Genomic DNA, 13,193 nt, shown 5'->3' with positions numbered 1-13,193 from the left:
GTGAGGGCAGGTCAGAGCAGCAGAGAGCTGATCCCATCATGATGGACCTACTTTTCCTTCAGTAATGCTGGTGGTGCAACTCTGAATGGATGAATGCAGCAATGATAACATGCAGTAAAAACACAGTAATACAGTATAGTGTGATGCAGTTCATTATTATACATACAGTATAAAACAGTAGAATACAGACCAGTACAGTATTATACAGTATAGTACAGTAGAGTATAATACATACAGTGCAGTACAGCATAAAACAAAACGATGCAGTACAGTATGATACAGTACAGTATAAAACATTACAATATAATACAGTAGTGTAATAAACAGACTAGCACAGTACAATACAGTACAGTGTGGTACAGTGCACTACGATGCAGTGCAGCACAATGCAGGACAGCACAGTAAGTTGGGTTATAGTATGAAATATTTATGCGATATCATCATCTTGTGTACTATAATGCAGGGGAGCAGATCATACAGCATAGCACAGAGTAGTATAGTGAAGTATTTATAGTGTGTATACTGAAATAATGTAACTAGCAGTACATTGTGATGAGGGACAAGTTTTAGCTATGGACATTAGCATAAATTCATATGATGCAGTACAATACGGCACAACAAAGTACAAAATGGTGTAAAACAGTATATTGCTGTGTGAAATACTGTATAGTGGAGAATACCATTCATTTTCCGTTGCATTGTATAGTAGAGCACAGCATGGGGCATGGAAATATGAAGTCAACATACCATACATTAGTAGAGAAAACAAAGTAGAATCCAGTTCATTCATTTTCTCAAAGTTCAGCTCTTAAAGGCTGCAGCAAAGCAGAGGAGCACAATAAAAAAAACCACATAAATACACAATTAAGTGCTGATTGGTTGTGTTGACTTTGACGTACTGAGACCTCCGTCCGTCCTTCCGTCTGTTGAGTGTCCTCATCAGCAGTGGTGGTTGCGCTGCAGGGAGGGTGAGATGTTCCAACATGTCTGGTTTGGTGTTTTCCTGCACGGAGTTCATGTCAGTGTAACAAGAACAACCCCCACCCACCACCCTCCACCCCCCCCCAAATCAAAATAAATAAATAAATAACTTCTTGGTGAGCAGAGAAATGAAAACAAGGAATTCAAATATCTCTGAAAGTCTAATCATTTGGCTCAGTAACTTACAAAACGCGGCTCTCCGCTGAGTGCACCGAGGCGCCGTCGCAGGAGGCTTTGTTTGACTCTGCCGCACACCAGCGAAGCCGCGTGGCTGTTGCAGAGCGTCTTCAACATTTCAGCAGATGAATTATTGCTGTGAAGCTCCAGGCACTTAGATATTTCTGCAATTATCTTTAGAAGACAGAAAGACAGAAAGACAGGAGCAGAGGAGGGTTTCAGGTGCCTTGCATGGCTGACAATTTGTTATCAAAAGCAAAACCTCACAGATGAGTATTGAGTGGTTGCTTCTGCGGGGAAGTTTAATAAACATAAAGGCAATAAAAATGTCTGGAATGGCAACCTTCTATGAAGAATATAAAGGGTACACCTCCCTCTGTTATACTCCTGGCCAAGCGTGCACAGACAGGTTTAAAAAGGAGCTGATGGATGTCTTTTGAGGAGCAGTCGTTCATCTTTATAGATGCCTCTGTTATGAAGGATCGGTGTCAAAACACAGGCTTCTAATGGATGACTCGTTCAGGCAGGACTGCGGCCGCGTCTTTGACGCGACTTTGTCTTTATGATGCTGGGAGCTTGCACAAAGTCGGCCTTAACGCAAATCGAACCAGAAAGCATGATAGAGATGAGAGAAATGGCTGCGTTTCTTCTGAACCGATGGATTGTGAAAAACACATCTGTATTGTGACAGTAGTCATTTGGGGTTTTTCTTTTTCTTTTGTTTAAATGGCAGCTGTGGGGATTACTACATTTACCAGCTTTTGGGTAAAGAATATAGCACTTTCAGTCTATCAGTCAATCTATCAGTTAGATTTTATTTGTTTCATAAGCAGCAATTACTCATTAACATTGATGCAACCCTAATCATATTGGGTAAAAAATACTGAACAAATACTGGATGAAAGTAAGCAGCGGTAAATATGAAAGGCAACAAATTTGGGCTCCACATTCATAATAAAATGAATATCTTATCTGCTCCAGATAAGATATTCATTATAGCCCTTTGTCCAACCACTGGTGATGAAACATATATCAGAAACAGTTGAACAAGTAGACACTGATGAAATACCAGCATTTATGGGGGAATTTATGGATGTACATAGGCTCTATGTGTAGATAAATTTATGGGAGCACGTAAACTCTACGCTGAAGCCTGAAGCCGAGCCTCTGAACATAACATAGGCCTGTTCACTCTTCATTGTGCAAAATGCATTTAACAACAGTGGGGGGGCCCCAGGTTTGTAAATGAATTGAGGAAGGAAAAAAATGGAACTTGGCTGATGTTAGTTGGCAAATTGGTCCATGTTTGTTTACAGTCCATGTCTGAAAATGAAAAAGATAAGCAAATTTATGGGTAACAAACAGGTCGACCTCAGCTGCTGTAGCCATACACTATGTCTGGGGGGGTGCATGTTACGCAACAGTTGGTTTCTGCAGGAGGCACGGGGTGATTTTATTGCTTTTCACACCATCGTCCAAATCCAAAAGCAATTCAGAATATTTTTAAAGTCTAAGCATTTCATTTGGTACCTGAGTGAATCGTAACCTGATGCTACCTTCATTTAGCTCGGCCAATTTGTCAATAGGACAACACAACGATTTAATCCAAAAAAACTCTAAACACTGTTAGCTGCGCTTGCAGAATATTAAAGAAATACTTATGGAACTATGAAATACTGAACTCCGCTTGAGGTCATTCGGGAGGCAGGGGGATGCGGGGGGGGGGGCACTTCTGGGGCGGCGGAGCTGTAAAATCAGAGTTTCGCGGTGTCCCTGAAGGCGTCATTCCCCGGGATGTTTCGTGGCTCTCCCCGCGCCTGCTGCCGCCCGCCTGCTGCCCAGGCTGACTGCCGGGCTCCGGGATGACGCCACCTCTCGCTCCGCCCCGAACGCAAACTCGCTCTTCGCGTTCATTTCATTCCTGGTCTCATTCCGAGCATTCTTCGAATCTCTGTCAGTGCGCGAAGCGATTCACCTACACCTTCCTGGCTGGCCCAGAAACAGCAGAATAACTTGACATAGTGTTAAAAATACCTGACACCCCCATTATCTAAAGAAAGGGGCATTTTTTATATGAGGTATCAATAACGAGGTAAGTTTCAATGGGAGTTACAGGTATCCAAACTGCTCGTAGACTTCTCTTCGTGCGGGGCTGACGTATTCGAACCTAGTGATCAATTGATGGAATACTACCGGCTTATTTTGGGTGTTAACTAGTTATCCCACGGCGGGAAGTGGCGTTAGATCGTGTGTTTCCATCGCTGTGGTAGATGGTCGATCCTGGTCGCCGCTGCAACAGGGTGCTCCACTTCGAGCACTCTCTGTTGTAGCTTGTAGCTTTGACATGGCAGCGAGAATCTCTTGACATTTTTCACATTTTTCCCCCCCGCCAAGAAGCCCGATCCTACGCCCCTGCGAGCGCATCGGGTGCCGGTTCCTCCCGTGTTAGCTGGTCGGAAACTCCCAGCGGGATCGGGGGATAGACGAAATCAACATTTTACGCACGCTGGAAGATTTACATTTAATTTTATTTTTTTTTGGACAACATGACGACTGAAAACGTTGCTGTTTTCTTCTCCGTAGTTGGCACCGCTGTGAGTTGCCGGAGGTCTCGACGGAGCCTTTTCGGACCACCTCGAAGAAAAAAAAGCCCACTCTCGGGAGACTTGTTGCTTCAACACGCTTGACGGTTCCCCAATCCCCCCCCTCCTTTAATCGCCGGCAAAGCTTTGTGTAAGTAAACGCTTTTGTGTGCATGTTTGTCGGTACTCCCTCCGATGTGTGCTGCTCTCCATGTTGGTGCGCTCGGAGGGACATGTTAGCCAAAAACAAGGGGGGGGGCAGTTATTTCAGGTTGCTAGGCGGGTTAAACCCCCGTTTTCTGCCCCTTCCTTTCACATGGACCGCGTCTGCAAACTACCGATCAGACCCAGAATGTTCTAGTCTGCCTTTAGTAACACTTTAAGCTTTTACATCGGCTGAAAGTAGCGAGAGGAAAGTTAGCATGGACGTGCTTCTGACTGGGGCTCCTCACTGTTTTGCCCCCCCCCCCCTCCAGACTTTGGGAATTGCCTCCTCAGCTAAATTCTCCTCTCAACTGTGTTCCAGCTGTGTCCCAGCTGTGGCACTAAGTAATTTCACCCTCATAACACAGGGGCTGTTGTGTAAACCTGGGGGGGAAACGTAGAGAGATGGAGCCCTCTCTGGTACCGGTTCGGTGTTGCTGCAGGTCTGGGCGACACTTTGCTTAGTCTCTGGGTCACTTTAGTGAACGTCTGCTGCCTTAAATTGTTGGTTTTGGTTCAGTTTGAACAAACAGCCCTGTCCAGTCATCGGCCCACAGTTTACACAGCTCAGATATTCAATCTAGGAGCAGAAACACACACACACACACACACACACACACACACACACACAGAGTTACCGAAGACTCTTTCTGATCCATTCTCCTGGCTGCTGGTCTATTTCAGTCACACCTCTTAAGTCTCAAGATGATTTCGATTTCTGCAGACTTTGTATGGAAGAACGATGATTTAGACACGCAACAAGCAAAAATTCATCCTCCCCCCCAAATATGATCAGCAAATAAAACTCAGTACAGGTAACTAGAATCCATGTCTCTGGTGATAGAGGTTCAAGTAAAGGGAGGATTTTGTGGAAAAGGTGGAGCGCACTTCCAGAAGGGGCAGATTGTAACATTTCCTTATGTGTAAGAAGGTCGTGGTGAAGACGGAGGCTTCGTTTTCAGCCTGTGCAACAGGCAGACCTGTTGGATGGCCGGAGGCACATTTGCTCCACCTCTTGAGGCTTGTTGCCCACTAAATGTTCAGCAAATTTGATTAAAATGTAGTAAAAGTTGGTCCCCCGCTGTCACGGGAAGATTGGGATCTGTGCAACATCCCTGGGCATTTTACCAGCACACACACACACACACACACACACACACACACACACACACACACACACACGCGTGAGTCCTGATTTCTAGATGTCATCTTCTGTTCACAATTCAAATTCCAACTCGCCAACTTTTCCACATTCCTCCAGCATTAATAAAAACAACCCAAAACTAAACAGAACCGTGTGCGTCTCTTAACATATCTTTCTTTTAATGCACGTTAAATGGTGCTAATGGAAACCTACTGGGAAGGCTAAAAATGGTTCAATCAGCTTTATTACTTATAATTAACGGTGAGCTGCAAAGGAATAATGAGCAGGTCTGTGACAGCAACCTGGAAAACCTAAAAACAAACTCGGAAAGACCATACGTGCTGAGCGGTTCTTCTTCCAAGCTAATCCAACATCTACGAAGCGCCGACGTTAAACTGACGTCGTCGTGATCCTCAGCGTGCCTGTTTTACTCGTTAATTACCGGCTGGTTGAAAATCTCATGCTGGGGCTTTTGTTCCGGCTCCGTCGCAATGCTGTCACACAGAGAAAGATCCTGTTCGGAACCCACAAAAGTGCCTTTCCCACATTTCCTGTTACGGTTTGAGATTATTCTCTCCATGCTGTTATTGTAATGATGACAAACGTCCGTTAGCCTGTTTCAAATTAGCATGATATTTATAAATTCCATGAAGAGCTGCAGACAACAAGGATGTGCTGATACACACACACACACACACACACACACACACACACACATACAGGTTTATTCAGATTTTCAGTGTTTGAATGTGGCTTAATCAGAATTTGACATTTTTAAACTTTCAAGCGTTCTAGACGGCGCGATTTGTCTCGAGTGTTTGAGTGTGTGCAGAAGTGAAGGCTGGTTGTTAGGAAGCGGCACCTGTAATTTCAATGCAACAGGTGTTTTGGAGGAGGAAAGGTTTTGTTTTTCCCGAGGAGGAGATCTTGAGGCAACGAGGGAGCGCTCTAACTCCAGTGGTAGCTGTCGATAAATGCGATGCTTCTTTGATTGGGCTTCACTGACCCTTTATTTTGGACAAAAATAAATGTCTGACAGTTATATAGTTCGAATCCAAATGATATTACGTGTTTGGCGATGGAAATTCGGGTCTTTGGTCGAATGCGCCGCCTGTGTATTGTGCACTGGAAGCGCCTGTGAAAGGAGGACAGCCTCGCTGGCTTTCAGGCGGCGTGTGGACCGGGGTAAACCCCCGATCTAGAAAGGAACGTTTTCGAACGCACGCTGCCGCTCTGCAGTTCGAGCGGCGCCCGCAGAGGGCCGGTGTCAAGTGCCACCAACGCCGAAAAGCTGCTCCGGAGCTGACTGACGTCACCTGGTAATCTGCTCTGAGTACTGCGACTGTAAAACGACTGCCAGCTACCGAATGCACTTTGCCCCCGTCGGCCACCTTTGCGAGCGCGCCGGTTTCTGTTTGCCTCCTTGTGAAACTATGGACAAATCCACCGCTGTTTTCCTGAAGTGGTCCCAGATTGTTAAGAGGAAAAGGCACTTTTATTTTTCAATATTGCGCAAAGCCTCAAGTGATTGAGCTTCCCGTTAGGCCGTCCAAGGTAATATTCCTGCCATAATGTCTGCCATATGGGTGGCAGCTCAAGGCCCGTGTAGAACAGCGTAATGCTCGTAAGACTTGTCAGAAGTTATTTTGGGGCCTGGAACAAACCTGCAGTTTGTCTCCCTGATCCTCCCAGCAGAAAAAGACAAAAAAAAGCAACCCAAAAAACTTCTTCACGATGACACGGAGATGAAAAGCAATATGGACTCCAGTAATCGCTGGATGAGTCAGTTTTCTGAAACCACTATAAACGCTTTGAGTTCTTAACCACAATGAAAGCAGGAAATCTCAGCTTCAACAACTTCCCTTCTCTGTGCTCAGGCAGGGGTGGCGCTCGGCTCCTCGCTAGTGAAAGCAAAGCCGTGGAACAAAGGCACAGTCACAGTCACTTCATTTACTGAAACAGTGTATAATTTGTGGCCTGTATTCAAATGTGGTTTATTCAGACTCTGGCGCTGTACGCTCCAGTCATTGCTCGCAGTAAATTTCCCACAAGACCTTTCATCGGTGATTGCTGTATTGTCGTAAGGGTCGGCACAGATCGGGCAGCCTCTGACTGCCCTTAAGGTGGCCTGGAGTCACGGAGGGTAACCTCCCAACATTAATATGCAGGCCGTTACTGGAATCGGATCTTTTTCTCTGCCGTTAAGGCCCAAAATATTATAAACAGAGAGCTGATTGTTGGCTTGCCATTCAGCTCTGGTTTCAACATGTAATATATATATTTTTTATTATTATTTATAACATCTTTACTGTTAATCTGGGTATTCTTCATCTAATATGGACACAGATTAATTTATCTCTTACGTAAACATCCAAATCAGAGTGATGCTAAATCAAATGCTGGGCTTTTTTCTATTTTTTTTAGCCGTTTTAGCTTTTAGCTGCTAAGCACATATTCAAGAACACGGATGCCTATTCATCTTCAGAGTTCAAACCTCTGACAACAGCACAGCTAAATCAAAGAAAATAGCAGCCTAGTAGTTTTGTCATTGCAGTCTGAATACCTGTAAAACTCCAATTCCAGCTGGCAAAGCGGTGCCACACAATTACATGTCGCAAAGCTGCTTAACCTACCTAGATTCTGGCAGCCGGGCTTCTCCGCAGTTGTCAAAAGGTAAGAGGGGAAAGCACGCGAGGCAGTAAAACGAGGCGTAAGTGATGGACGAAGACGGCTGGGGACTGGCAGGGCCAAATGCAAACCTCGGCCTTCGTGCTCATCACTGTGATTTGTTTTTTTCGCGCCCGTCCGCACGCGTCCTGAATGAGCCGGCGGCCAGCGTTCGGCTTCCCGGGCTCTCATAACTGTCAGGAGATCCTTTATCTGACGGACCTTTATTTACAGCTTTAATTTCCTGAGCTTTATGTGTTCCGCTCACACTCCACCGTGACGAGGGCGTGTGCCGTCTGGAATGCGCCGCAAATTTTTGATAGGCAAATGTCTGCGGGGCTTTCATTACATATTAGGATCGAATGGGAAATTGTGCTTCTTATAACGCGGCATCACTGGCAGCCCAACCGGCATCCTCAGAGATTTTTGCCTGAGATTCTGTCGATTTTCTCTTTCCCCCTCAGCAGTCGGTAAACGGCGAGCTCTGCCTGTTTTTCCAGGCTGCCAGCGCGTCTGACATTGTCCAGATCATTTGGTTGTTGCCTGTTTCTCCGTCCGAGGCAGGTAGTGAGGGCTGCTTTGACAGAACCTGTAAATCAATCCCATTCTCTGGCAAACACAGATTGATCCCGCGGTGGCCTGATAGTTGCGGGGTGGTGGTGGGATCCAGGCCTCGGATTTGACTGGGATGATATTAGACAGATTCATGGCACCTAGGACCTGGTTCAAAGAGGCATGAAATAGGCACAATATCGTCGGCAGTAAGTAGAATAGCTTTTCCATCTGTCCTTATGAAAGAGCAGCTGAAAACCTTATTTAGTCTCTCATCTCTTTTCATCTGTAAACACACGGGTGTGTGTGTGTGTGTGTGTTTTTATTAAACATACATTTTTCCATTTGTTTCTAAAACCCCAAATTCAATACTGAAATCATTCATGTTGAGACTTTCCGCTGTGGTTTTGTGACGGTTCGTGGTTCTGTTTGTAGTGTAATTAATTTTTCAAAATAGGAATTTTAAAAAAAAGAAATGTAGAAGGTTGTTGCTTATTTAAATTTTCCCTCAAACGTGTGACCTCAGCAGAGCGTTTGCACTCTTTAACTAAGGTGATTTCAAAGTATATTCACGTTGGATGCATCCCCGGTACCTGACTGTCAAGGTTCCTAAAAAGCTGCTATCAAATGCCTCCTCCTGTAAACAAGCTTTTCACAAGTTAATTAATTTGTATTTTTTAAACCAAATGGAATTTTATTCATTTCTTACTCTGAAATGTTCGTACATGCTGCTGAGGATGGAATACTATTCACGCTGCTGTTATAATTATGCAAAGGCCAGGATATGTCTTTGAGTTTTGAAATCACACAGTAATTATAGTTTTACACACTGTGGCCTTAACCACCGTGGGCCATTATGGAGTGCACAAAAGTCATTCACAAAATCATTATTGCACCCTCTGAGATAACAGCACAAAAGAACTCCACATGGAAAATTACATTTGAGACCTCTCATCTGCTATTTCATTACCTTGCTCTGTCTGATGGGTGAAATGGGTTCTCTTAATTTAAGGAGCTGAATTCCAGCTTGGTGAGTGGTTTATGTAATCTCCCAGTAAGTGTAATGTCCCATAATGCCATGTCACAGCTACCCCTCTGCTTAGCTACCGCATTCAGCTATTGCGTGGTGGGCTGGCTCCACCATACATTTCCCAAATAAGACCATTTCTATGGTGTACAGCCCATAAAGACAGAAGAATGCAATTATCCATGAGCCAGAAGTATTTCTGGGGAGGGTGACATTCATGCCTTCCTTTGACAGAAATAATTAGTCCACAGATACTGCGGCACTAAGAGACACGCTGGGTTGACAACACCGACAGGTTATTCACACGCTGCCGGTTGCACAAGCATCCAGCTGATGTCACCGGATGCAAACAAAGGATGGGGATGTCTTTAATCCCGTGTTTCTGCTTCTGTGGTTGACTGAACAAATCAAGTAATCCCCCATGCATTAAACACCAATAAACAAAGTGGATCACACTTATATGTTTTTAGTTTCGTGTGGAGGGCAGAGAAAAAGGCTCATTTCCTCCGTTGTAGCTTATATGCAGCCACTATTTCATTTTTCGATATTTCATTTTAAATAGTTTATGAAGTCGATCAATTTAAAGAGGAACAATCAATGAAAGGAGGCTGGGAAAAGCAGCATTTTGTGTTGCCACGTGCTGACACTGAATCACGAGCACTTCAAACACTGCTGCTCTCAGGCGGGAGGGTATTTTGTATTCTGAAATTCTGTGACGCAAAAATCCCAGAAAAAATATATATTGACTGTGGAAGGTGGTTTGAGGCTGAGATGACAGATTTGTTGTGTTGCTTGTCTGCTTTGGTTGCAGCGTTTTGTTTTGTTTCAGATAATGTCCCTTTATCTCATTTCAGAGAAATGGGAGAGCATTGTTTTTGATAGTATCGGGAAAAAGTCGGCCTGAGTAGCTTCAAGACGGCTAAGTGAGCTGTGTTATTGTTGCCTGAGCAGTGTATATTTTTCCATTTAATATTGTTATCATTATCAATGATGGACAGATGGTTAATGAGATTTGATTTTGCATTTTAATAATTAATTTGCACGTTAGCCCACCAATTATTGGGATCGAAATGGATGCTGTTATTTGTAGTCTTTTGCAAATGTGTTATCACCGAAATCACGCTGTATTTGTAATAAAATAGCATTCTTTTCCTGCTGCCTAATGGAAATGTAAGAACTGATTGCAAGTACATTTTATCATTCGGTTGGGACGAGGAGACCACATCTACGAGAGGCCCTGCCTCTTAGTGGTTGAAATGTGTTTTTTTTTCCCCCTCCCTCATCAGTTTGTGAGTTTGTTCTGCTGTGTCAGCAGTCGGCACACAAAAACGGAATTCAGTAAAAGCTCTGCTCTCTGGAAGCCTTTTTTTTTTTTAAACAGCTTGCTCCCATCCCCCCTTTTCCCCTCCATGAACTGACATGCTGGAAGAAACATATGCTACTCTTCCTACTTCCTGACAGATTGTGCTGCTGGAATAGAATCTTGCTCATGGGGGGGGAGCAGTTCCATGGAAAGAGAGGAGTGATTAAGGAAAGCTCAGTGAATTTTAAGTGAATGAAATCAACTGTGAAGATCATTTTTTTTACTATGAATTGTTTGGTCAGTTTACCTGACAGATGGTGTGTAACGGTTGAACTGAAATGTTCCACAGCCCTCGGTGAAACAAGCACAACAGTCATGCCCCGATGTTGCTTGGAACAACAGTTTTGCACATCGGATCTGAATAAAATGGTAGAAAACGGAAAACAGTAGCTCAGTTTTTGTCTTTAAACAGCATTGCACCTCTGCCAAAATCAAGAGTAACACCGCTGCATAATAAAGAAGCATTTTTCGCTGCACATTTAAACACAAAAAAACAAAATATCATTCAAAGTGCCTTGAATTCCTGGGGTGAAGGCCGTGGATGCCAGCGCACGTGTGCAGATAGCATTCTGCCTATGAAAATGGTGATTAGAGTTCAATGTGAGTCTTCATAACGTGCATATTTGCTACCCCATCCAATACCATGATTTATTTTTTCATGAAGTTTCCTGTAAAAGTATTGTGCTCTGGATAATTCCCTTAGGCTCTCCACTGCACCGCTCTGATTGGACAGTTTGAAGTTGTGTCCAGTATCAAGTGTTTTAACTCTATCCATCTCTTCTAAATCCACAATATTCTTGGCAAAGGCCAAGCTTGTTTGGCCACTTCTGTGCTACCACTGTGCATTGTGTTGTGTTTTGGAACCAACTGTACCCAATTCTGTTGTGGAAAGTAACAATTTGGTGCGTTGTGTATTTGGGAATTCCAGGTTTCTCCCTAGTCGGCTCCAGGCTCCAGCTTGGAGGGCCCAACCGCCACGATTGATCCCAGCAGCTGGAGCGGCAGCGAAAGCCCTGCCGAGGACATGGAGAGGATGAGCGACTCGGCAGAAAAGTCTACAGACAATGATGCTGAGGGAGTGTGGAGCCCTGAGATTGAGCAGAGCTTCCAAGAGGCCCTGGCCATCTATCCTCCGTGCGGAAGGCGGAAGATTATCTTGTCTGATGAGGGAAAGATGTATGGTGAGTACAGAGTTATAGTTGGAACTTCATGCCCTGCTGCTAACAGTTAAATGGGCCTAGCTTCAGTTTGCCAAAAAGGCAACAGTCCGTCCTCAACTCGACAGTTGTGTTAAAATGCTACGCTGTGCACTGTGTGTTGAAACCGTAGCAAAGTGTAGCATTTAACATTTTAAATACCCTCATTTGAGGAAAAACACCAATAAAAATCAATCTTCAAAATGTCACACTGCTGCTCTCAAGGCTGTGCAACATTAAACGCCTCGCACACTCCTCTGGTTCGCACAAGTGCAAGATTATAAGTAAAGCAGTGCAAACTATTAGTCAGTAGCAGATGGTACTGCAGCTGCCACCAGCTGTGCCCCCTCCTTCCCTTCCATTTCCATCCATTCCTGGTTGGGTGATGTCATGGAATATTTTCTCTCGGTAGTTTTAGGCCATGGTGAGGATGTGGGCTCCATCAACATCAAATTGTCTTTGTCCTGTTCCTTTGTCTGCATACCGAGAGTTGGCCAGAAAAAAATATCAAAAAATTACATTTTATATTTGGTAGAAATTATAAAGGAGCACTTCAAAGGGATGTTTTTTTCTAGACTTTGAAATACGGTCGCCGAGGGATATTGGACATTCCAATAACAAACTCGAATCAAAGTTTGGTTTTTGTGGTCTTGAATGTTCCTTGAAATCTGCTGAAGAGACAACTCTCATATTGAGTTTCATCCTGCCAGATGTGCTCTGCGTGTGGTTTCTCATTGCCTCATCATCGGCGCTTCACCCAGTCGGGATGATTTGTCTCAACTCTAAAATGAATTTCAACATGATTTTATGTAGCGAAATGAGGCTGCCTGTGCTTAGCTGCTGCTTCTGCAGCGGCAGAAACGTGAACGTACGGTGCACGTTTTGATCTTTTATGATTAAAGGTCCTCTCATAACAGTGGCGGCTATCAGTATGGTCAAAGGGTATGTTTTTCAGCCCTACGGATGTGCCAATCCCTCCAGGCAATAATCTTTCACGATCCCGGAGTACCAGGCGGCAACAGGTGCTACGATCTGTTGAATGGAAAAGAACAGCCTTGTTTTATCCGGGAGACGAACCCATACAAATCTCACAGCCCTCATTTCCTTAAGATGTGTGAGCGATGCGGGAAAATGTCTGACAAGTTGTCAGGGGTGTAAAAGTAAGCCATAAAGAGCCGCGCGAGAGAGAATGAATGAAATCCAAACCCTGGCTATGCAAACAAGTGCGCTCAACTTGAAATACAACTCTATTCTTGGTGGAATGTAGTTGGAATTCTCTCGCAGTGCTTCTTATTAACAC

General features: G+C 44.3%; 1 protein-coding gene and 1 long non-coding RNA gene across 12 annotated transcripts in view; one reads left to right on the top strand and one right to left on the bottom strand.

The window, feature by feature from the left end:
- Positions 1–406: 406 nt before the first annotated feature.
- Positions 407–2,729, bottom strand: LOC130521473 (uncharacterized). Its single transcript, XR_008949340.1, has 2 exons — positions 1,168–2,729; positions 407–1,003 (listed from the first exon to the last, which is right to left on the bottom strand). It is a non-coding gene; the product is annotated as an uncharacterized LOC130521473 (long non-coding RNA).
- A 268-nt stretch (positions 2,730–2,997) lies between these two features.
- tead1b (TEA domain family member 1b) overlaps positions 2,998–13,193 on the top strand; it is a 28,936-nt gene continuing 18,740 nt past the window's right edge. For 3 of the 11 annotated variants that reach the window (XM_057025010.1, XM_057025007.1, XM_057025004.1), the window contains exons 1-3: positions 3,001–3,250; positions 3,742–3,891; positions 11,626–11,878. In XM_057025010.1, coding sequence (XP_056880990.1) covers positions 11,722–11,878 — 157 coding nt within the window. In that variant the 5' untranslated portion in view covers positions 3,001–3,250; positions 3,742–3,891; positions 11,626–11,721. Of the gene's footprint in view, positions 3,251–3,741; positions 3,892–11,625; positions 11,879–13,193 lie in introns of all 11 variants that reach the window. The other 8 variants (XM_057025006.1, XM_057025003.1, XM_057025011.1 and 5 more) reach the window with 5 other exon arrangements.

Source organism: Takifugu flavidus, chromosome 2, assembly GCF_003711565.1.
Source record: "Takifugu flavidus isolate HTHZ2018 chromosome 2, ASM371156v2, whole genome shotgun sequence".
Classification (NCBI taxonomy): Eukaryota; Metazoa; Chordata; class Actinopteri; order Tetraodontiformes; family Tetraodontidae; genus Takifugu; species Takifugu flavidus.
Note: the sequence above shows the minus strand (reverse complement) of the source record. Positions and strands in the feature narration are given on the sequence as shown.